This window comes from Aspergillus melleus (genome assembly GCF_016097325.1).
Source record: "Aspergillus melleus strain CBS 546.65 chromosome Unknown contig1, whole genome shotgun sequence".
Classification (NCBI taxonomy): domain Eukaryota; kingdom Fungi; phylum Ascomycota; class Eurotiomycetes; order Eurotiales; family Aspergillaceae; genus Aspergillus; species Aspergillus melleus.
The window spans coordinates 576,758-597,526 of NW_025763370.1; the positions used below are offsets into that span (position 1 = coordinate 576,758).

Here is a 20,769-nt window from a genome sequence, read left to right on the forward strand (position 1 = left end):
TGTGAAACCTGGTATTAGCAAGATTAGTGAGAGAGCGTGGAAATGTCGGTCGTGACTGAACTCCGTCGGGGATCCATCACCGTCAAGGCTGTCGAGGAGGTACGTTTGACCACTCTAATTGGCCGCCTGGTCTGCTAAAGCATAGGAAATGAAAGCTGACAATCAAGACAAAACAACAGCCTACGGACTCGGTGCCCAATCTCAAGACCATCAAGGACAGCATCCCGAAAGAATGCTTTGAATCCTCCGTTGTCACCTCTCTGCTCTACCTGGCCCGCGACATCTTCTACTGCGCCGTCCTCACCTACGCCGCCTTCCATATCCACCTGCTGCCGTCTCTGCCGCTGCGCGCGCTCGCCTGGGCCGTCTATGGCTTCTTCCAAGGCTGCGTGGGCACCGGGCTCTGGATCCTGGCCCACGAGTGCGGCCACGGCGCTTTCTCGGACTATCAGAACTTCAACGACTTCGTCGGGTGGGCCGCCCATTCGTTCCTGATGGTGCCATATTTTTCGTGGAAGATTACCCACGCCCGTCACCACCGGTACACCGGGCATATGGAGAAGGATACGGTGTTCGTGCCGTGGACCGACAAGGAGCTGGCGAGCAAGAAGAATGTGCGCATCGAGCAGCTGAAGCATCTCACCGAGGAGACCCCCATCGTGTCGTTCCTGCAGTTGGTCGGACACCAGCTGTTCGGCTGGCAGCTGTATCTGCTGATGAACGTCACCGCTGGCCCTAAGAGCTGGCCTGGTCGTTCGGGCAGCCACTTCAACCCCCTGGGTGGTCTGTTCACGCGCGGCCAGTATCTCCAAATCGCCCTCTCGGATCTCGGTCTCATCATCATGGGCTCCATCTTGTACTATGCCAGCACCCAGATCGGCGGCTGGAATGTGGCCCTGCTGTACGGAGTGCCGTATTTCTGGGTGCACCATTGGTTGAGTATGTTCATGTCCCCCTTGCATATCCCAGACCCTGCAACCCCAAGATAGTAGAAACGAAAATAGAGGACAAAAGGCTAACGGTCGTAGTTGCCATCACCTACCTGCAACACACCGACTCCGCTCTGCCGCACTACAGCCCCGAATCCTGGACGTATACCAAGGGCGCGTTGGCGACGGTCGACCGCACGATGGGCTTCATCGGGCGTCACTTTTTCCATGAGATTATCGACTACCACGTCGTGCACCACCTGTTCAGCCGCATTCCCTTCTACAAGGCCGAGGAGGCCACCAAGGCGATGCAGTCGGTTCTCGGCGAGAACTACCACGAGTCCAAGGACGAGGGATTCCTCGTTTCGCTGGTCAAGACGTTCCGCAAGTGCATCTACGTGTCGGAGAACGCGCCTGGCAGGAAGGCGGAACCGGGAGTGTTCCATTTTGTGGTGGCCGAGAGCAAATAGACCGAGCTAAACAGGCGGAGCATGTATATCATGAGTGGGATAGAGAAAAGTATAGACTATAGAGCGACAGATCGGGGAGAGAGACGAGAAATAATAGACGCGATTGACGACGAAGGCTCCATTGTAGAGATGAACGCAGAAAAAGTGAGGCGAAAAACGGGCGGAGGCGAGGGTTGTTGACGTCACATGGTGTCATGCATCTCCAGGCAGGAGGATCGTCCGGATCGACTTCCTTCAGACTCGTCTAGACTTCTTTTGCATCCTCTTGTCGTCCTTTCGGTCTTCCCTCTGTCGCTGTTCTTTCATCCTGTCCCTCTTTCTCCAGTTTGGACTGCGGCATTCCTCCTGCCCCATTGCATCATAACCGCCGCCTCAGATCCGTGGGTCCGTCTATCCTCAGATTCTTGTCCGTTTCACCCTCTGGCCTTTCCTCCTCCCTAATCTCTAATCTCCATCCAGTATCCATTTCTCATTACTCCGAAAATTAAACTCATCCAGAATATTCCGAGGAAAAAGGTGTCAAGGTGTATCACTATACGACCACTCAATAACCTCAACTTGGCGGCCACACACACACACCATCCCCGCCACACTCTCTCTCCCCATCATGGCCCTCCCATCCCCAGGGACCATCTCAGCCCAACAACTCGCCGACCTATTACCTAGCGGAATCGCCATCCTGAACACCCGCGACGAGTCGATCTTCGTAAATCGCCGCTTCCAAGAACTCGCCGTCTCGCATGGCACCACGACATTCGACCGCTGGAGCCCGTCCATCCACGAAGACGACTACGATCGCGTCGCGCGCGGTTACGCAGACGCTTTACGTTCGCGATGCTCTCTGCGCGAGGAATACCGGATCCGCAACCACTGCTGCATGTGGCGGTCCGTAGTCCTGACGCCGCTCGCGCGCTCCGAATTGCACCACTTCAATCTCGCGCCCGACAGGCACGGCAACGGAGGAGGGTTCATCTGCACGATAGCGGACATCACGCAGGAGAAAACGGCCGAGCTCTCGCAGCGGAAGATCGCGCAGGAGGCGCAAGACCGGAAAGAGCAACAGGAGCGATTCATCGACATGATCAGCCACGAGGTGCGGAATCCGCTGTCCGCCATTTTGCACTGCACCGAGGATATCCTCGAGGCGGTCCATAACCGCGATAAGGCGGATATCGCGGTGTCGGATATTGCGACGGCGGCGGATACGATCTCGTTGTGTGTGGCGCATCAGAAGAAGATTATTGATGATGTGTTGACGTTTTCGAAGCTGGATGCTTCGATGCTATCGTTGTCGCCGAGACGGGTCATGCCGCGACGCGATATCGCGACCTCGTTGACGATGTTTCGGCCGGAGTTACGGAAGCATGGGATTCAGTTTGAGTATGTGTTGGATCAGTCGTATGCCGACTGCGGGGTGGATTGGGTCCTGGCGGACATGGATCGCATGGGCCAGGTGTTGATCAATCTGCTGTCGAACGCGATCAAGTTCACGGCCAAGTCGGGGGATCAGAAGGCCATTCGCGTGTCGATGGGTGCGTCGGCGGCGCGTCCAGCGTCGTATCCGCCCGACGTAGTGTTTTTCAAGTCTGACGAGACGGCGCTGCGCATGGACGCCACGTCCCGATCAGAATGGGGCAAGGGCGAGGCGGCGTATATCATGGTGGCCGTGAAGGACAGCGGCATTGGGATTAGCGACGAGGCGCAGAAGCGGCTATTCGAGCGATTCAACCAGGCCACGCCGCGCACCGAGAGCATCTACGGCGGATCCGGACTGGGGCTGAACGTGTCGCGCAAGTTGTGCCATCTGCACGGCGGTGAAATCGGCGTTAGTTCCAAGGAAGGCGAGGGTAGCACGTTCGGATTTTTCTTCTCGGTACGACGCTGTCCAGCTGGTTCAGACAACGATCCGCCTAGCCAGAAGAAAGACGCCATTGACGAGCTGTGCAGCGATATCCAGAAACTCGGGAACGAACTGACCGGCGTTAACCGACAGACGACCGAGCCGAGTATCCCCGAGGCGCCGATGATGGCCAACTTGATGGGCGACCCTCCGGAATCTAGCACCGACAGGAAAGATCATACGTCCAAGCTCACTCGGCAGACCAAGTCCGGTGGGACGGTGGTGACTCTGCCCAAGTCGGCGAGTCCGTCAGCGAGTCCGTCGTCGGGGTCGAATTCCCAGTCAACCGGGTCGTCGTCGTCGTCGTCGTCTGCGCGACACATCCTCCTAGTCGAAGACAACATCATCAACCGGCAGGTGCTTTCGCGCAAACTGAAGTCTCTTGGCTTCCAAGTCTCTGAAGCTAGCAATGGTCAGGAAGCGCTGGATGTCGTGCAGACGAGCTCGTTCGACTGCGTGTTAATGGACCAGGTGATGCCCATCATGGACGGCAACGAAGCGACGCGCAAGATCCGGGACATGGAACGACAGACAAAATCCCACGTCCCTGTGCTGGGAGTGACGGCCAACGTGAGGGAGGCGCAACAGGCAGATATGATGGCGGCTGGCATGGACGATATCATCCACAAGCCGTACAAGACGAATGATCTTTCGGAGAAGATAGACCGCTTGATACGAGGGAGGGACACGGATACGGATAGACGGTGATACCCTGTTGTACATGCTGATTTTAGTTTTTTCTTTTGGTTTGAAGCATTGGGTCCGGATCTGCAAATAGAGCGTTGCTTTGGTGTCTGGTTTGTATATATTGGAAAATGTATTATTATGGCGTGACGGCGTTATCTGGAAATATGATGTTATCCTTATCATAACTATTCAACAGTCCTTCAAGCTATGCACTCGACCTCCCATCCAGCTCATACTGTCTCGTCGCACTCAATTCCGCATGATTTCCGGGTCTCTGCACGTGTCTTGCTCCGGCTTCTTTATAATATCCCATCGATGACAGACTTGGATTCTGCATCGGGACTTGCGCTTCCACCCCTCGTAGTCGCTTCTCCGTGACCTTCTGCTTGCGTATCGCCCAAGCCAACGCCGCCAGTGTCGCCACGAACGCTGCCCCTAACGGTGCTCCCACGGCAGCACCCACCGTCGCCTCTCGACACACCTCTTTCCCTTCATCTCCAGCACTCGTACTCTGACTCCCCGTCCCTGTCGCCGTAGCCGTCGCAGTCTCATTCCCACCCTCATCCTCCCCTCCCAAATAACCATTGATACCCTCCCCCTCCCAAACCCTAAATCTCGGCATCCCAGCCTCAAACTCATTCACCCAAAGCGACCGGTTCCCACAACACCCCTCATTCCCCGAGAACCGTCTACAACAGACCTTCTTCGGCGCACACGTCATAACTTGCCAATGATCGAGCACTTGGCCCTGCTTCCAGTCCTTATTCTCGAGAGCCTTGCCGGTCCACTTTGTGCGCGCGTCCGGGCATACGGAGGGACAGGCGGGGTCGGTCCAGGTTGGGTCCGTGCAGCCGGATATGTAGATTAGACCGTTGGAGGAGAGACAGAGACCGCTGGTGAGGCAGATTGCGGGGTTTTTGGTTGAGGGGCGGAGGGGACAGCAGGGGGAGTGTTGTGTTGTTGTCGTTGTGGTGGTGTTGGAGGGTGGGTTGCAGGGGGAGAGGGAGGGGGCGGATGTGCCGTCCATTAGGTAGCATTTTTGGGTTGAGGTTGAGGAGACGAGGGTTGCGAGGAGGGAGACGACGAGGAGAAGGTGGTGGTTGCGCATCATGGCGAAGGGGAGGAGCGTTGGAGGTGTGGTTGTTGATATTGGTTTATCTTGTATAGAGGTTGTTGGTAAGCGGGTATGTAGGGCTGTCTGGCTGGGTTGTATAGATAGGTAGCCGGAGATTTAGGGAACGAAGATGTATGAGTGTCCCATGAAGTGAAGAATTTGACATCAAAACATCAGGATGAAATGAACAGACAGGGAAGAAGCATCAAATAAAAAAGAATAAGTCAAGTTTAACCCTCTCTATCTCTTCAAGGGGCGATTACACTAATTCACAACATACCTACCCAGGCCAACCCTAAGACTGACAGACTATCTTACACACCAGCATGCAACCCCATGCATATTAAACACCCCTAATTGATAGTCCATTTCCCTCCAGACAACCCGTTGGTCGAGTTCCTGCAGCCAAGCCGGGCTGAATACGAAACCCCGAGTCCCAAGGGGGCGGAAATGGAAATACGGGCCATTGAGCGTTGTGATAGCGAGACAACTCTCAGCGGGCCAAGCATGCAGTAGCCAGTAGCGTGGGTAGAACTTTTGGACCCCAGCGGAAGGACCAGGCTTTGGCAATCTGACAAGTCAGAGTTCTTTTAACCTCGATATTTTTGTGTTGCAATGGCCTTGCAGGATTTACACTCCCGTGGTATGGAGGTCAAAGTGTTCGGATGGCTCCGCGGAGAACTCCACTTTTGGCTTTATCATTTGGGGCGTCTAACTGTGTATGGACTGCGAACTGGAAGAAAGAAAGGCTTCGCGATCTCCCTGGCCGCGTGGTGGTGTGTTGATCTTTTCCCCTTTTCTGACGCCGCTCGCCCCCACGCGCATCCTTGTCTTCGGTCTTGGAATGCATGTATGGTCGAGACATGGCTGTGTTGTCGTTTTGAGTGGATGTCTGTTTGGTGGACGGCAGATCTCGGGGGTTTACTGCTGACTGACTGGGATGCAGTGATTGAATTTATGCCTGGAGGGGTTGAGTCTCCGGCCTTGTGGTACCTGCGAACTATATTATATCCTGGCCGCAGTGGTTTTCTCAGCCTTGTTGCTAACTGCAGACGACTGAACATGCATGGAGTGTCGGATCAATTTCCCGATTTTTCTAGCCAGTAAAAAATGGTTCTTTGAGTTGAGTGGCGAGACGGTTTGCAAGAAGTTGTCCAGTATGATAGAACTAACCATGCTTCTTCAAGGAAACCCCAGAGTATACTCTTCTAGTATAATGGCCCTGCATTGACTTAACAATATATTGTGTAGTACGCTTAGAACAGGGAATCATAGAAGCTGACGATGGAAACACAAAAACTGCCCCCTTATATGAATCTTTGCATAGGAGCACTGGACTAAAACACCCTAAAGTGACATTTTATCAGTCAGCCTAATCCAGAGATAAAATATATTAATGCCCGGACTTGCCTTCCCAAGAAATGACTATCTTGCTCACCTCCGAAAGCAAATGACTCCATTTGTCGAAAACACATCACGCATCATTTATCATCTCTCATACTTTACCGGTCTCCAGTCCGGTATATCACCAACCCTACGGTTTCGGAAGTCTAAAGCACTTGGTGGGCTTGTCTGAACAGGGAATAGCCGCAGCATGTGCAGGTGTATTTGGCTTCAGACGAGATTTGCCACAATATATTGTCCCTTAAACTGGCATCCAATAAATGAATCTTTTCTTGTTCAAGGTAAGATTAAAATGAAGCTTGACATTCAAAAGAGCGTTTGACAGTTCGAAGGCCATTAATTGCCCGGGGATTTAGCGGCAACAGCAGCAGCTTACGTGGGTATGAAAACCACCAACGAGGAACTTGGTATCACAGAAACTGGCCCTAGGAGCTGAATACATGATCCAAGTAGGCGAGGTTTATCACTCATTCTATGTTTACATTGCCTAATGGTTCTGGCGAGAATGGGTCTAGAAGATTCCACCCCAGGAGGCCTTGATATGGGAGCTGTCATGGTCAAGATGCCCTGGGACGAAGTTTTGCAACCGAAGAGATACATCCATCAAACATCACTCACGGTGGAACGAGCTTCCATACGCTTTCCTAATTTGGATGGAGACTCATCAAGCAACATCTTCTCTGATCGTTCACATCCATTCCTCTTCCCCCTCCTCTTCTCGCAATCATCCCCTCAAACCCAATTCCTTTCTTGAATGTATCATCCTTCAGACAACTCTCTTGGCTTATAGGTTGGGCCTAGCTTATACCTACGTCTTATCATCTTATTAAGGGGCTTCTATTGATTAAAGAAAACCCTGACGCCTTACCTGGACTTCCCTCTATCCATAATCCCAACAACAGATCGCAGACTTTATCTAGAATCTACAGTCTATTTCTCCTCGTATCAACAATGGAGGCGCAGACAGAGAAAGACCCAGAAGCCCATCTCCCAGCAGGATCCAGATCGATGTGGGGACTAACAGGAAAAGCGGTAGCTATTATGACCGATGAACAGCGCTCAGAGTTACTAGAGAGTCTCATGAATGCTCAGAGCTTTAAGGAGAATTGCGTCTCTCATGATATATTCGACTCCGACCAAGACCAATTCACGGGCCTGTCTCGCCTGTCCCGATTAGATATCGCTGATGACCCCGATGACCCCGATAACCCTGATTCCATTGAATTCAATGAGCCCGGCAACATGTCAAATGTGAAATATAATTCAGCGTGCTCCCCTTCATTCGATTCAGCCTGTGCAATGCTCGGGATAGACAAGTCATCCATGAAATACGACTTGGGCAACAATGAATTCATTCATTTGAAGCCATGGCAAATTATCGCTTGCGCATGGATGATCCTGCAAGAGGATGGCCCTATAAAAGGAGGCATGCTAAATGATGCATGTGGCACCGGTAAGACCCTGACTGCACTTACTGCTATCTACCATCAAGCCTCGCCATTCCGGCCCATGAAGCCAACCTTGATAATCTGTCCACCTACGGTCATAGACATCTGGATGAATGAAATAGGGCGATCCTTTGGAGACAGATTTCGTGTATTGGTCTTCTTCGGCCATTCCAAGTATCACTAAAGGAAATGGAAGGCCCCTGTTATCACCAAATTGGCCGAATTGAAACATGAAATTGGCAAATTGTCTTCGCATGACTCACGTACTGGTCGAACTATTATTCTCACGTCATATCAAACATGGCTAAAGCGGTCCTGCGCACAGATTGGCCGCGGTCATGATGAAAAATCTCAACTTACCTCGAAACAGAAAAGGTCCAGAAACGAATATGTGTCAGTGATGAAGAATGGTGCTTTCGATCGAGTAATCTGCGACCAGGGCCATCAAGTGAAGGACCCCGAGTCTGGCCGTCATCAGTCGGTTGCACTTTTAGGTGCTTCTCATTACTGGTTTATTACCGCAACCCCTCTGTGGAATAGGCCAGGCGACTTACAAGGATACCTTAAAATTCTTCACCGGTCCTCCTTTGACGAAAGCATTCCACCGGGAACATTAACAGATCTAACCATAGAGGCCTACCGCGCTTTCGAGAACGTACGATTCTCCCGCGGCATGGAGCTACCCACGTACCTTCTTTCACCAAAAGCTCTTGCCCGACTCGCCTTAAACCCGAGCGATTGGGATGACCTGGGACGTTTTGTCTTGCTGGTAGTTATGGGCATGATATCCCTCTCACGCAATTTGGGCGAGCTCATTGATATTGGACCAGACGCCGAAGCCGTGGTTTTAGGAGGGCAAATTCCCCCAGCCAGAATCGGAACTGTCGATCTTCGGTTCCCTCCAGAATACCAGGTCAAGCACAACGAGAAGTACGCAAAGTATATCAACAGTTTTGTCAGGGTTAGTGACAACAGTCTTACAAATAAACCACCTCTGCGTGCGATGCGAACACGACTCGGGTTTCCAAATCCTACTGACGAACAGATGGCAAGGCTTCTAGCGTTTAGCCCCCGTTTACATGACTTCGTGAAAGCCGGTAAAAAGGAAGATATCGATCTTGACGCCTCCGTCAAGTCACTCACTGTCTCATTTCGCGAATACTGGGAAAGGACCGTTCAGGATAAATCATCGACAATGCCATCCTCCGGATATGACATCGCGCATTATCTGGCCGAAGACTCTCCGAAGCTACGATACCTGCTACAGATCTTCTCAGACGAAGGGCTTTTACCGAACCCTGCGGCGAGCGGGGCTCCTCGATTTATTATATTTTGCATAAATCCACGGGTCCGTTGGCTAGTTGAGATGTTCGTCACTGCGCTAGGCATCGGTTTCAGTGCGATTAGGTTGGGCACGCGGGCAAATGCAAAATTCAAGATATCTGCAGATTTCACCAATCGAGGGAGCAGTGATCGGGTTCTCCTCTCCACATTCCAATGCACTTCTCAAGGACTCAATCTGCATCGTTGCTGCTCACGGATCATCGTTCTCCAAACCCCTAGAAACCTGAGTACGCTCGTCCAGGCCATTGGGAGAGTACATCGGCTCGGTCAAACAGAGGAACAAAAGGCATGGATATTATTCCAAGACCACACAATCCAGCGATGGGCGGAGTATTCGCTCACTCGTAAAGCACTCCCGGCGTTGATTGCTGAGATTGAAGCTAGGATCGAGGGTTTCCAGGGACAGGAAGCGTCTGCGGGCAAAGAAAGAGAAGGAATGATAATGACCATGGCAGCTGACGAAATATGCCGCATGCTTGGTCAATCGGAGTCCCGTCTCAAATACAACAATCCGCATGATCTCGGGGATCCTCGTTTTGATATACAGCAGACGGGGTCGCTTCACTCGGAAACTTCCTCTGAGAGTGGTAAGACAATATCTTTCTCTTGCTTTTCAATCACTAACATGGAGACATAGATCTTACCAGCAAGGATGTGTCTGACGTTGAGTTTGAGGGCTATCAAGACGTCATGGACAGACCGTCTGACACTATGATTTCTACCACAACTAGTGAACTCGCAGAAACGGATACCTCGGAAGGAAATGGACAATAGGACACTCCATTTGAAGAAATGGCTAGGTTCTGATGTGATCTCTACGCTACTCTGATAGATAGGGTATAACATGCGCAAATATCTCTTGATCATTGCGTTATTGCTTTTGTTCCGGGTTGATCTCAAGTATTCTATACGGCTCTTTCTATTTCCTTTCTTCTTTATTGGTCAAACCAACGTTCTGTCGTTTTGCTTCGAACTTTTGGTCTTTTCCATTCAATCCAAATATCGAAAGCATTAAAGATGGTATTTCTGGGTTTTAATGTCACTAAAATGGTTTATGTTCCCATGTATCCTATTTGTTTCTCTCTCTCCGCATTGGGAGTTGAGATTGATCACTATGGTTTCCTCTGCCGCCTCAAATTAAAGCACTCATAAATCAAGATCTGTGTAGTAGAAGATAATACCGAGCAAAGGTGCTCCCTCAAAGCAATACAGGAAAATTGAAGGTAAAATATAACAATCTTCTTATCGACCCAGACTGAAGAGACATTGAGTATAGACAGTCGTGCGTTAGGTATGGAGCAGTCAAAGTATGACTGAATGGATATGGTTTGAGTACCCCATGTATTGATACACCATGATTCTTATGTAAAGGGAAATAAGAAATAATAAAGTTGAGATGCATCTCCTGTGAGCTACGCCTACACATTCATCTCTAAATCCCGAAGACAAACCAGGCATCCAAAACTGCATACCTGGCCACAACATCATATCAACCAAGTCATGCAATTTCAATACAGACTTTTCCATAATATTTCCCCGATTCCAGATACCCATACGCCTCTTTAACCGTCTCAAGCGTAAAACCCTGCGGATCAACAACAGGACGAAGTCTGTCCGGAGACACTTCTATAGCACGGCACATCTCCTCCATCTGAAGCCGATTCCCGACCCAAACACCGCGAGCAGTGAAGAGGTTAAGCCAAGTATCCAACAGGTTTGGTATCTCCTTTCCCTGGCCTCCAACAGCACCAACGACGCTGATCAGTCCATCGAGCTTGAGACTAGCAACACTCTCTTTCAGTGTCGCTCCACCGGCAACCTCCACCACGAGGTCAACTCCAATTCCCCCAGTCAACTCCTTGGCCAGCGAACCCCATTCAGAAATCTCACGATAATTGATCACTTTATCCACACCAAGCGTTTCAAGAAACTTCACTTTATCCGGGCTGCTTGTCGTAGCAATAACCCTCGCGCCAACCGCTTTCGCGAATCGAATCGCAAAAAGACTCACACCACCAGTACCCTGAGTAAGGACCCACTGCCCCGGCATGGGGCGCTTCCCGTCCAGTCCAAACAGCGCATTCCACGCCGTCAATCCCGCGCAACTGAGCGTCGCAGCCTCCGTGAAGCTCAATCCCTCAGGCATAGTGACCAGGCCATCTTCATCGAACGCGCCGACGGAACGTAAAGTGCCGTCGAGGGAGCCGCCAAGTCCGGATTTTAGGGATCTGGCATTCATTGACCCTGCAAGGTGTTGCTGGTTGATGATAGTGACGACTTTGTCGCCGGGCTGGAATCGAGTGACGTGTTTGCCAACTGCGAGGACTGTTCCGGCTCCATCGGAGCCGGGGACTACGCCTGGTTTCAGGTCGAAGGGGTATTTCCCTTGGATGATGAGGAGGTCTCGATACTAAGCATATGTTAGTCTACTATGGTCCGCGGGAAGAGTGGGGCCGAAGAGCATGTACGTTGAGGGAGGCACCTCGAACTATGGGAGACCAGTTAGTACTACAAAGGCAAGAAGGCACATAGTTAGGCAACTTACTCTTAACTAGGACCTGCCTGTCGCCAAGTTCAGGTACAGGCTGTTCCGTGTATTGCAAGGATTCAAGTCCATTATCACCTACGACAGTCCACTGTCTAGTTGTCTTTGGAATTGGGAATGGAGCGGTCATGACGAGGGATTGAGAAGTGTGTTACTTGTTTGGTGAAGTAGGCAGACCATGCTTTTATAGACTTTATTCCCTGAAGATAGACAGTTATACCGCCTGCAGTGACTTGTGGTGAATAGATTTGTCAGATTCGAAGTTGATTTGTCACTGCTTTGAAATAATTGACTAGTTAGCTAACTAGTGAATATATCCCGTGAGCAACCGGTCACGTCATCAAGTTGGCTAGCCTCATAGCCAAAAATGCTATACAACTTCTATAGAACCATTCAGCAGTAAACCTCCAAAGCTTCATGAGTCATTATGGGGGTCGATTACCGGGGATTGGTTTTTTTTTTTTCTTTTTCTTTTGGGGAACGCAATCATCATCGAGAGTGTCAATACAATACGTATAGAAAGGATATTGAGGCTAGTAGTGGCCTCTGCGCCTTGCAAGTGATCCGTGAATTGACCGAGACATACCTCCACCTGAGTGAACGATTTTGGTAGTGCACAATAATGGTGAATGGAAGATCCTGAGGCTTACTTCACTCTTCTGGCCCAATGTGATCCATGGTAAATCTTGGCTACCTAGTCAGCGGTCTTCTCCTCCTTCATCAATCCAAACCCTCTACACCTCCAGACTTCGCAGTTCCATTAATATGAGCGGTACAGGGATGGACATTCGGTAGTTATGACTACCTAAAGCTGGATCACACCGTCGATGATAAAGACGGATTATACCCTCGATTTTGATCAGAATTGCGTGCCCCGTCGTGGCAGGTACCCAAAAAAAAATCCCGTGGTGGCTAGTCATGAAAGCCGCCTCTACATTCCCGTGATTAAATTTACAGCGGAAGCTCAAGATACCGATGAGACATGGGAAGTCCCATGAAATTTACACTACCGCAATACCATTACTATGAGCTTTACTGGGCAGCCCTGATTTCCTAAAAGCTAGGTCATGCAAGCTCGAGATATCGTTGAGAAATGGGCAACATCAGGAGACTAACCCTTGGGGCGACCTGGCTGGACTTTGTTACCCTTGAAAAGGCAGTGGCTGCAAGATACTTTAAGAAAGCCCTTGCCCTTGACTTGCTGGAGAAGGGTTTCTTGATTCCTCGCTTTATCGAAAGGCTCATCACCAAGACCAACTTCAACAGTAGAAAAAAGAAAAAACTATTTTTTTCAACAATATTCCAGCCATCAGCGACAGATTATCACCGGTCCCAATATAGTATCGAGGTCTTGCAGCAGCCGAATGACGTTCTACCGAGAAAGACGACACAGCTTAACAAGTACCGGGCGTTCCGAGATATGTTGGAGAAGTATAAAAAAACAAGATAGCTCTAAATAAACTCGAGTCTTTGCGCGCGAAAACTAAGGCGTTGCTAATTGTTACTCTCTGTCGAGCCGACATTATTGTCGCCACCCCCTTTGGTGCCAGCCAGACGATCGTCCAGAAAAGTGTCCAATCTAGTCTTATTGTTATTGATGAGGCTGCCCGAGCCACTGAGAGCGAGCTATGGCCGCTGCTTGCTTTTTTCAGATCCCGCGGCTACTTCCTAATCGGACCATTATTAGCTCGCGCCGGTGGTCCTATCTACCCTTGACACAAACCCCCTGCACAACGTGTCCGCAACGTCTATATGTATCTCCACCCCAGCGGCATGTCGCTCGGCATGCTTGACACACAGTTCCGGATGTCTTCGGCTATAAGGAACATAATCAGCCACCTGTTCTACCGCGACCGGTTGCGCTCTGTGCCCACTCTTTCTCGGCACGACTTACATATTTCTGTCACCTCCCGTCGAACGTGATGATATATTGTGTTAGACCACCCGCGAAGACCATGTTAGCAGCTCTCAGCCTCTACTTAATAGTAGATAGAGAGTCTAGCGATAACCACAACGCCACTCTAATATCACGTACACCTATATAGGGACAAGCGTGTATTAACCGCCTTCAAGTCTAGTATAGATTTAACCTAGACACGGAAGTGTTACGGGAAACGATGCCGCTTGGAAATAAGAAGATGAAGGAGGACATTCTTTCGGAGAGTCAGTGGATAACCAGTTTTGAAGAAAGACGCTCAGACGAGGTCTACTAGTTGCGGATCCTGCCCCGACGAGGCTGAAAAGAACGAGATACGTCGGCGACTACCCCACCGTACCCGATATAAAACAAGGAACGTAGGAGCACGGTCAGGATCAAAATAAACGAGCAGGTACCCGATAAGACCGAAGAGGATAATAGCGCCGCGCCGAAAGACGAGGCGCAGATCGCGGAGCAACGGTGAGTTCCATCAACTACACGCGCGTGCCCAGACCGTAAGAGGCTGATGGAGGACTCGTATGCGACTTATTTAGTGGAAACTCTGCGTCGACTAATTTAACGAACGTCGGTAAAGGAATTCCGAGCGTTTCTTTATGCGCAAGGGCCAGGGACCACACGACGCGTTCGAGGTGGACGGTCTAAAACGACCCCTGCACCCGTACTAAGCATACGCTGTGTTTCTAATGCTACGGGGGAAAACGACCAGCATGAAGGGTAGATTCCTGGTGGACGAAGAGTGAAGCCAAGAGGAAGAGACTCTTTCCAACTCAAGGCCAATCGATCCAAATTGTTTGTGTCAGCTACGCTTCGTGCGAAGTTCTTGCATAGTCATTAGTGACGATCAATTATCTCTCACGCTAGTTAGTCTTGTATGTTACATCAGAGGCTTTGCGCAACATCTTTATTTCTTATGTGTTGTCGTGATGATTACTTTCTGTGCTGTTCATTTAGCTTTCTGGTCATGATCCAAACGGGAATCCCAGGTCATTTATTTCCCATAAGACTATCTGGGTTAGCAGTTCACACAATACTTTTGGGAATATTAGCTATATTGGTATCAACTTTAGCAGTACAGGAAATTCTCGAAATTATAAAAGAGGGCAGAGGAACGTTCTAGAAATACAAGAGCACGGAGAAGGCCAAAACCCCCGAAAACACTTATATGATCGTTTTTGTCCCATGTGTATTTATAGGAGCGTAAACGTAACCCTGGCTCCATTGGCCGCTACTACTACGACTGGCTACGTCTATCCACCTTCCAGACTGGACCTCGACCTGCCCGCTTTCTAATATATCCGCATTCTCGAGGGAAGCTTTCCGCGGGTGGATTCCGCGCTTCAATACACGACGTTAATTGGCTGATAGTGGGAACAGTGGGTCCGGCAATACGGTTTTCGGATATGCGGCGATGCGGCTTTACGGATGTAAGAGCTTGCACGGCATACCGGGTCTATTATGATTTCACGGGGGATATTAAATTCATGGGTAATATATAAGTTCCGCGGAGCTGCATGTCTTAATTACCAAGCTTTCAATGTGCTGGGAAGAGTCATTAAGTGATTTGGTTGGTAAGCCGGTCCCCTACGTGGTCATTGTTCAACGATATACTAACCCCAAGCCATCAGACAGAAGGCAACAGGCACAATGGACTCCTCGTCAGGGACGCTTGATCTGGAAAGCGTCAACCAACAGATCCGCAAGAGGTTGACACTGACATTCCGCAATGTTAACGTCCGCGTTACCGCGCCTGATGCGGCGCTGGGTGATACGCTGCTCTCTGTCGCCGATCCACGCCAGTATTTAGACATCTTCAGGAAGAATCAGCGGCCGAAGAGGGTATCTACTATCTTAATACTCCATAGGACAGATTCAGAAAGGCTAAAAAATAAGAATAGACGATCCTCAAAGATGTAACCGGTCAAGTCAAGCCAGGCGAAATGGTATCTCCCCTCCACTTATTTCCCCCAATTGTCCCAAATCCAAGCAAAAGCTAACAACCTCTCCATCTCTAGATGCTCGTACTTGGTCGCCCCGGCTCAGGCTGCACCTCTCTCCTCCGCGTCCTCTCTAACGACCGTGCCACATTCGACGAAGTGCTCGGCGAAACGCGCTACGGCAGCATGGACCACAAATTAGCGCAACGGTTCCGACAACAAATCATGTTCAACGACGAGGACGATGCGCATTTCCCGACACTGACAGTCAACCGGACGATGAAGTTTGCGCTGCGTAATAAAGTTCCTCGCGAGAGACCAGCGCATCTGCAGAACGAGAAGGACTACGTGCAGGAGACACGAGACGGCATTCTGGGCTCTCTGGGTATCCCCCATACGAAGAAGACGTTGGTCGGGAATGAGTTTATTCGTGGTGTTTCTGGCGGTGAGAGGAAGAGAGTTTCGTTGGCGGAGGTTATGGCCGGTCAGGTATGACATATTCATTCTAACCGTCTGTGACATGAATGATGTTAATAAATCGCAGAGTCCGGTTCAATTCTGGGACAATCCGACACGTGGTCTGGATTCAAAGACGGCAGTCGAGTTTGCGCGAATGCTGCGTCGCGAGGCCAGCGAGAACGAGAAGACAATTGTCGCGACGATGTACCAGGCCGGCAATGGTATCTACGACGAGTTCGATAAGATCCTGGTCCTGGCAGACGGACGAGTCACCTACTACGGTCCGCGGAGTCTGGCGCGCCCATACTTCGAGGACATGGGATTTATTGTGCCCAAGGGGGCGAATATCGCGGACTTCCTGACTTCGGTGACGGTGGTGACGGAGCGCATCGTGCAACCAGGAATGGAGGCTCAGGTCCCCAATACGCCGGAAGAATTCGAGGCTCGGTTCCAGGCCAGTGCGATCTATGCGCAGGCCATGGAGTCGATCGATCCGCCAGAGAAACTGACACACGAAGAGGAAGATCTGGCCATTGCTGTGGCGAGCGAGAAGAGAAAGAAACACCTTCCTCGTCCGCAGAGTCCGTATACTGCCAGTCTATGGAGTCAGATTGTGGCCTGCACGATCCGGTGAGTACTGCCTTGCATGAACACTAGTAACAGAGACTAACTTTCCAGGCAATTTCAAATCATGGCCGGCGACAAGCTCTCCCTCTGCATCAAGATTGTCTCGGCCATCCTCCAAGCTCTTGTCTGCGGCAGTCTCTTCTACAATCTGAAACTCGACAGCAGCTCCATCTTCCTACGTCCCGGTGTTCTCTTCTTCCCCGTCCTCTACTTTCTCCTCGAGTCTCTCTCCGAAACCACCGGTTCCTTCATGGGCCGCCCGATCCTCTCCCGTCAGAAACGCTTCGGCTTCTACCGACCCACAGCCTTCTGCATCGCCAACGCCATAACCGACATCCCGATCGTGATCGTCCAAGTATCCTGCTTCTCGCTAATTCTCTACTTCATGTCCGCCCTGCAAATGGACGCCGGCCGGTTCTTCACGTTTTGGATCATCGTAATCGCACAGACCCTCTGCTTCATGCAACTCTTCCGATCCGTCGGCGCGCTGTGTAAACAGTTCGGCAACGCATCCAAGATCTCGGGTCTCCTTTCCACTGTCTTCTTCGTCTACGGCGGCTACCTCATCCCCTTTGAGAAGATGCATGTCTGGTTCCGATGGATCTTCTACCTGAATCCCGGCTCGTATGCCTTCGAGGCTCTCATGGCGAATGAATTCGTTGGTTTGCAACTCCAGTGCGTCGAGCCGGACTATGTCCCCTACGGGCCAGGCTATGCGGATGCTGCGTCTTCGAATAGAGGATGTGCTGTGCTGGGCAGTAACGAGGACGGAGTCATCGATGGAGCGGCGTATATCCGCGAACAATACAGTTACTCGGTCCACCACATCTGGCGCAGTTTCGGGATCATCGTCGGGATGTGGGCCTTCTATATCTTCTTGACGGCGGTTGGGTTCGAGATGCGGAATAGCCAGGGCGGGTCGTCGGTGTTGCTGTATAAGCGAGGCAGCAGCGGCCATAAGAAGACGAAGGAGCTTGATGAGGAAAATGCGCAAGTCAAAGGACAGTCAGAGGCTGCGACTGCGGCGGCGCTCAGTAAGACAGCCAAACAGTCGACTTTCTCGTGGAATCATCTCGACTACCATGTTCCGTTCCATGGACAGAAGAAGCAACTACTGGATCAGGTCTTTGGGTTCGTGAAACCGGGCAATCTGGTCGCGTTGATGGGATCGTCGGGGGCTGGAAAGACCACACTCCTTGATGTGCTGGCGCAGCGCAAAGATAGCGGGGAGATCTACGGGTCTATCCTGATCGATGGCCGTCCGCAGGGGATCAGCTTCCAGCGAACAACGGGATATTGCGAACAGATGGACGTACACGAAGCCAGCGCGACAGTTCGAGAGGCTTTGGTGTTTTCGGCTCTACTGCGTCAGCCGGCGGCTGTTCCTGAAGAAGAGAAATTGGCTTACGTGGATCATATCATTGAACTGCTCGAGTTGAGCGATATCCAGGATGCCTTGATCGGCGGTAAGTGACATGCACTGGTGAGATGAACACCATACTGACATCGACACCAGTCCCGGGAGCCGGTCTCAGCATTGAACAGCGCAAGCGAGTAACACTAGGCGTTGAACTGGTTGCCAAACCGACTCTTCTTTTTCTTGACGAGCCCACATCCGGTCTTGACGGACAGTCCGCGTACAATATCATTCGATTTCTCCGAAAGCTGGTTGACGGTGGACAGGCGGTTCTGGTTCGTATTCTTTCTTCGACGAGAAACCCGATCTAACAGTCGCAGTGCACAATCCACCAGCCCTCGGCCGTGTTGTTTGAAGCGTTCGACTCCCTCCTTCTTCTTGCCAAGGGCGGCAAAATGGCCTACTTCGGCGAGAGTAAGTCCTCTTCCTCCCCTGCTCAGCATGCCTGATCTAACCAAACACAGCCGGGAAAGACTCCACCAAGGTGCTCGAATACTTCAGCAAGAACGGCGCCCCTTGCGCGCCCGACGCCAATCCCGCCGAGCACATCGTCGAGGTCATTCAAGGCAACACGGAAGAAAAGATCGACTGGGTGGACGTCTGGAGCCAATCCGAAGAACGGGCTCGCGCAGTCGAGGAACTGGAAGCCCTCAACCGCGAAAACCAGGCAAAGCACCAGGAGGAAGAGGATCAGTCGGACTTCGCCACTTCACATTGGTTCCAGTTCAAGATGGTTTTGAAGAGGATTATGATTCAGTTGTGGCGGTCGCCGGTATGCATTCAACACACCCTACTAACCTTCCAATTTGAGTCCTTGAAACTGACACTGAAAATGCAGGATTACATGTGGAACAAAATCATCCTGCACGTGTTCGCAGCTCTATTCAGCGGCTTCACGTTCTGGAAGATCGGCGACGGCACATTTGCGCTGCAACTTCGTCTCTTTGCAATCTTCAACTTCATCTTCGTTGCTCCCGGGTGCATTAACCAGATGCAGCCGTTCTTTCTGCACAACCGGGATATATTCGAGACGAGAGAGAAGAAGGTATATTATCCTGCCTGATCTTCACTAAATAGAATTAGAAACAGAGGATGCTAACGCAATCAGTCCAAAACCTACCACTGGCTCGCCTTCATCGGCGCCCAAGCCGTCTCCGAAATCCCTTACCTGATCCTCTGCGCCACGCTATACTTCGCCTGCTGGTACTTCACTGCTGGATTCCCAGTGCAAGCTAGCATCTCAGGACATGTGTATCTGCAAATGATCTGTATGTACTCTCCCTTTCCCTCCCCTCCCCTCCCTTCCGTTCCCCCCAAACCCGCAGTACTAACAAATGAAAATAAGTCTACGAATTCCTCTACACCTCTATCGGCCAAGCCATCGCCGCGTACGCCCCAAACGAATACTTCGCCGCCATCATGAACCCCGTTCTCATCGGCGCCGGCCTCGTCAGCTTCTGCGGCGTCGTGGTCCCCTACGCCCAAATGCAACCTTTCTGGCGATACTGGCTCTACTACCTCGATCCGTTCACGTACCTAGTGGGCGGGCTTCTCGGCGAAGTCCTCTGGGATGTGGAGGTGAAGTGCCAGGCCGATGAACTGGTCCGGTTCACTGCGCCGGACAATCAGACTTGTGCCGATTATATGGGGGATTTTATCCAGCGGGGAACGGGGTATTTGGTGGATGCTGCTTCTACTGCTGGTGGGGAGTGTGCGTTTTGCAAGTATTCCTCGGGCGCGGATTATGCCAAGGGGTTTAATTTGTTGGAGAGGTATTATTCTTGGAGAGATGTGAGTTTTTCCCTTCCCCTTTATGCTCGGTTTGCGTTTGGCTATGGGTTCAGTGTTCATTATTGGATGATGCTGATTATGATATTTCTAGACGGGAATTACTGCGTTGTTTTGTATCACGTCATATGCGCTGGTGTTTTTGATGATGAAGTTGAGGAGTAAGAAGACGAAGAGTGCGCGGTCGGAGTGAGCTTCCTTAAGGTGGTGAGGATGTGGGTCGTATAATGGTTGGTTGGGTATAGGTTTTGGGATAGATGGAACCCCGATATGGGATTCTGGGGAAGGACATCGATGCATTTGAAGCCATAGACATAGACAAATTTCTAGATTAGACTATTTAATAAGACATTTGCATACCTTAGATCCATACCAATTGAAGGTTCACAATCAGAAAATTGATTACCAGACTAGAAACAAAGATGGGAGTTCATGGCATCACGTATATACTATTTCGCGACTATCTGCACTCGAACCGACAAGAACTATATCCAGAGTCATCTATATACATGATCACCTCCCCATTCGCTATTCACACGCATTCTCACCCTGTTATCTACACCTCCTTCTCGGCACCTCGCGCCACGTCATCAGTACACCAGAATCACCACGTAAACAACCACGAGACTTGCACAACCAGCACCTGGAATACCTTCATCCTCAATGACCCCTTCTCCTACCTTCCAACACACACACACACACACAATCCTCACCCAAAACAATCATCCACTCCATCAAAAACCCACCTCCCCAACAACAGAAAT

General features: G+C 50.8%; 6 protein-coding genes across 6 annotated transcripts; 4 read left to right on the forward strand and 2 right to left on the reverse strand.

Annotated features, from left to right (window-relative positions):
- Nucleotides 1-42: 42 nt before the first annotated feature.
- On the forward strand, nucleotides 43-1,399 carry LDX57_000236 (oleate delta-12 desaturase; the record flags this gene model as incomplete). The annotated part of the gene is made up of 3 exons (XM_046081885.1): nucleotides 43-99; nucleotides 180-939; nucleotides 1,029-1,399. 3 exons carry the CDS (start codon nucleotides 43-45, stop codon nucleotides 1,397-1,399), a joined length of 1,188 nt encoding a protein of 395 aa, XP_045937841.1.
- Nucleotides 1,400-2,006: 607 nt separating this feature from the next.
- On the forward strand, nucleotides 2,007-4,007 carry LDX57_000237 (hybrid sensor histidine kinase/response regulator; the record flags this gene model as incomplete). Its single annotated transcript, XM_046081886.1, has 1 exon — nucleotides 2,007-4,007. One exon carries the CDS (start codon nucleotides 2,007-2,009, stop codon nucleotides 4,005-4,007), a length of 2,001 nt encoding a protein of 666 aa, XP_045937842.1.
- A 184-nt stretch (nucleotides 4,008-4,191) lies between these two features.
- Nucleotides 4,192-5,097, reverse strand: LDX57_000238 (uncharacterized protein; the record flags this gene model as incomplete). The annotated part of the gene is made up of 1 exon (XM_046081887.1): nucleotides 4,192-5,097. One exon carries the CDS (start codon nucleotides 5,095-5,097, stop codon nucleotides 4,192-4,194), a length of 906 nt encoding a protein of 301 aa, XP_045937843.1.
- Nucleotides 5,098-8,352: 3,255 nt separating this feature from the next.
- LDX57_000239 (uncharacterized protein) lies at nucleotides 8,353-10,070 on the forward strand (the record flags this gene model as incomplete). Its single annotated transcript, XM_046081888.1, has 2 exons — nucleotides 8,353-9,883; nucleotides 9,934-10,070. 2 exons carry the CDS (start codon nucleotides 8,353-8,355, stop codon nucleotides 10,068-10,070), a joined length of 1,668 nt encoding a protein of 555 aa, XP_045937844.1.
- A 724-nt stretch (nucleotides 10,071-10,794) lies between these two features.
- Nucleotides 10,795-11,971, reverse strand: LDX57_000240 (zinc-dependent alcohol dehydrogenase family protein; the record flags this gene model as incomplete). Its single annotated transcript, XM_046081889.1, has 3 exons — nucleotides 10,795-11,706; nucleotides 11,765-11,784; nucleotides 11,842-11,971. 3 exons carry the CDS (start codon nucleotides 11,969-11,971, stop codon nucleotides 10,795-10,797), a joined length of 1,062 nt encoding a protein of 353 aa, XP_045937845.1.
- A 3,453-nt stretch (nucleotides 11,972-15,424) lies between these two features.
- Nucleotides 15,425-20,198, forward strand: LDX57_000241 (putative ABC multidrug transporter; the record flags this gene model as incomplete). The annotated part of the gene is made up of 12 exons (XM_046081890.1): nucleotides 15,425-15,616; nucleotides 15,676-15,720; nucleotides 15,793-16,203; nucleotides 16,259-16,803; nucleotides 16,852-18,266; nucleotides 18,317-18,492; nucleotides 18,538-18,631; nucleotides 18,682-18,989; nucleotides 19,056-19,262; nucleotides 19,326-19,485; nucleotides 19,563-20,008; nucleotides 20,100-20,198. The coding sequence occupies 12 exons, from the start codon at nucleotides 15,425-15,427 to the stop codon at nucleotides 20,196-20,198; spliced, it is 4,098 nt and encodes a 1,365-aa protein (XP_045937846.1).
- Nucleotides 20,199-20,769: the final 571 nt, after the last annotated feature.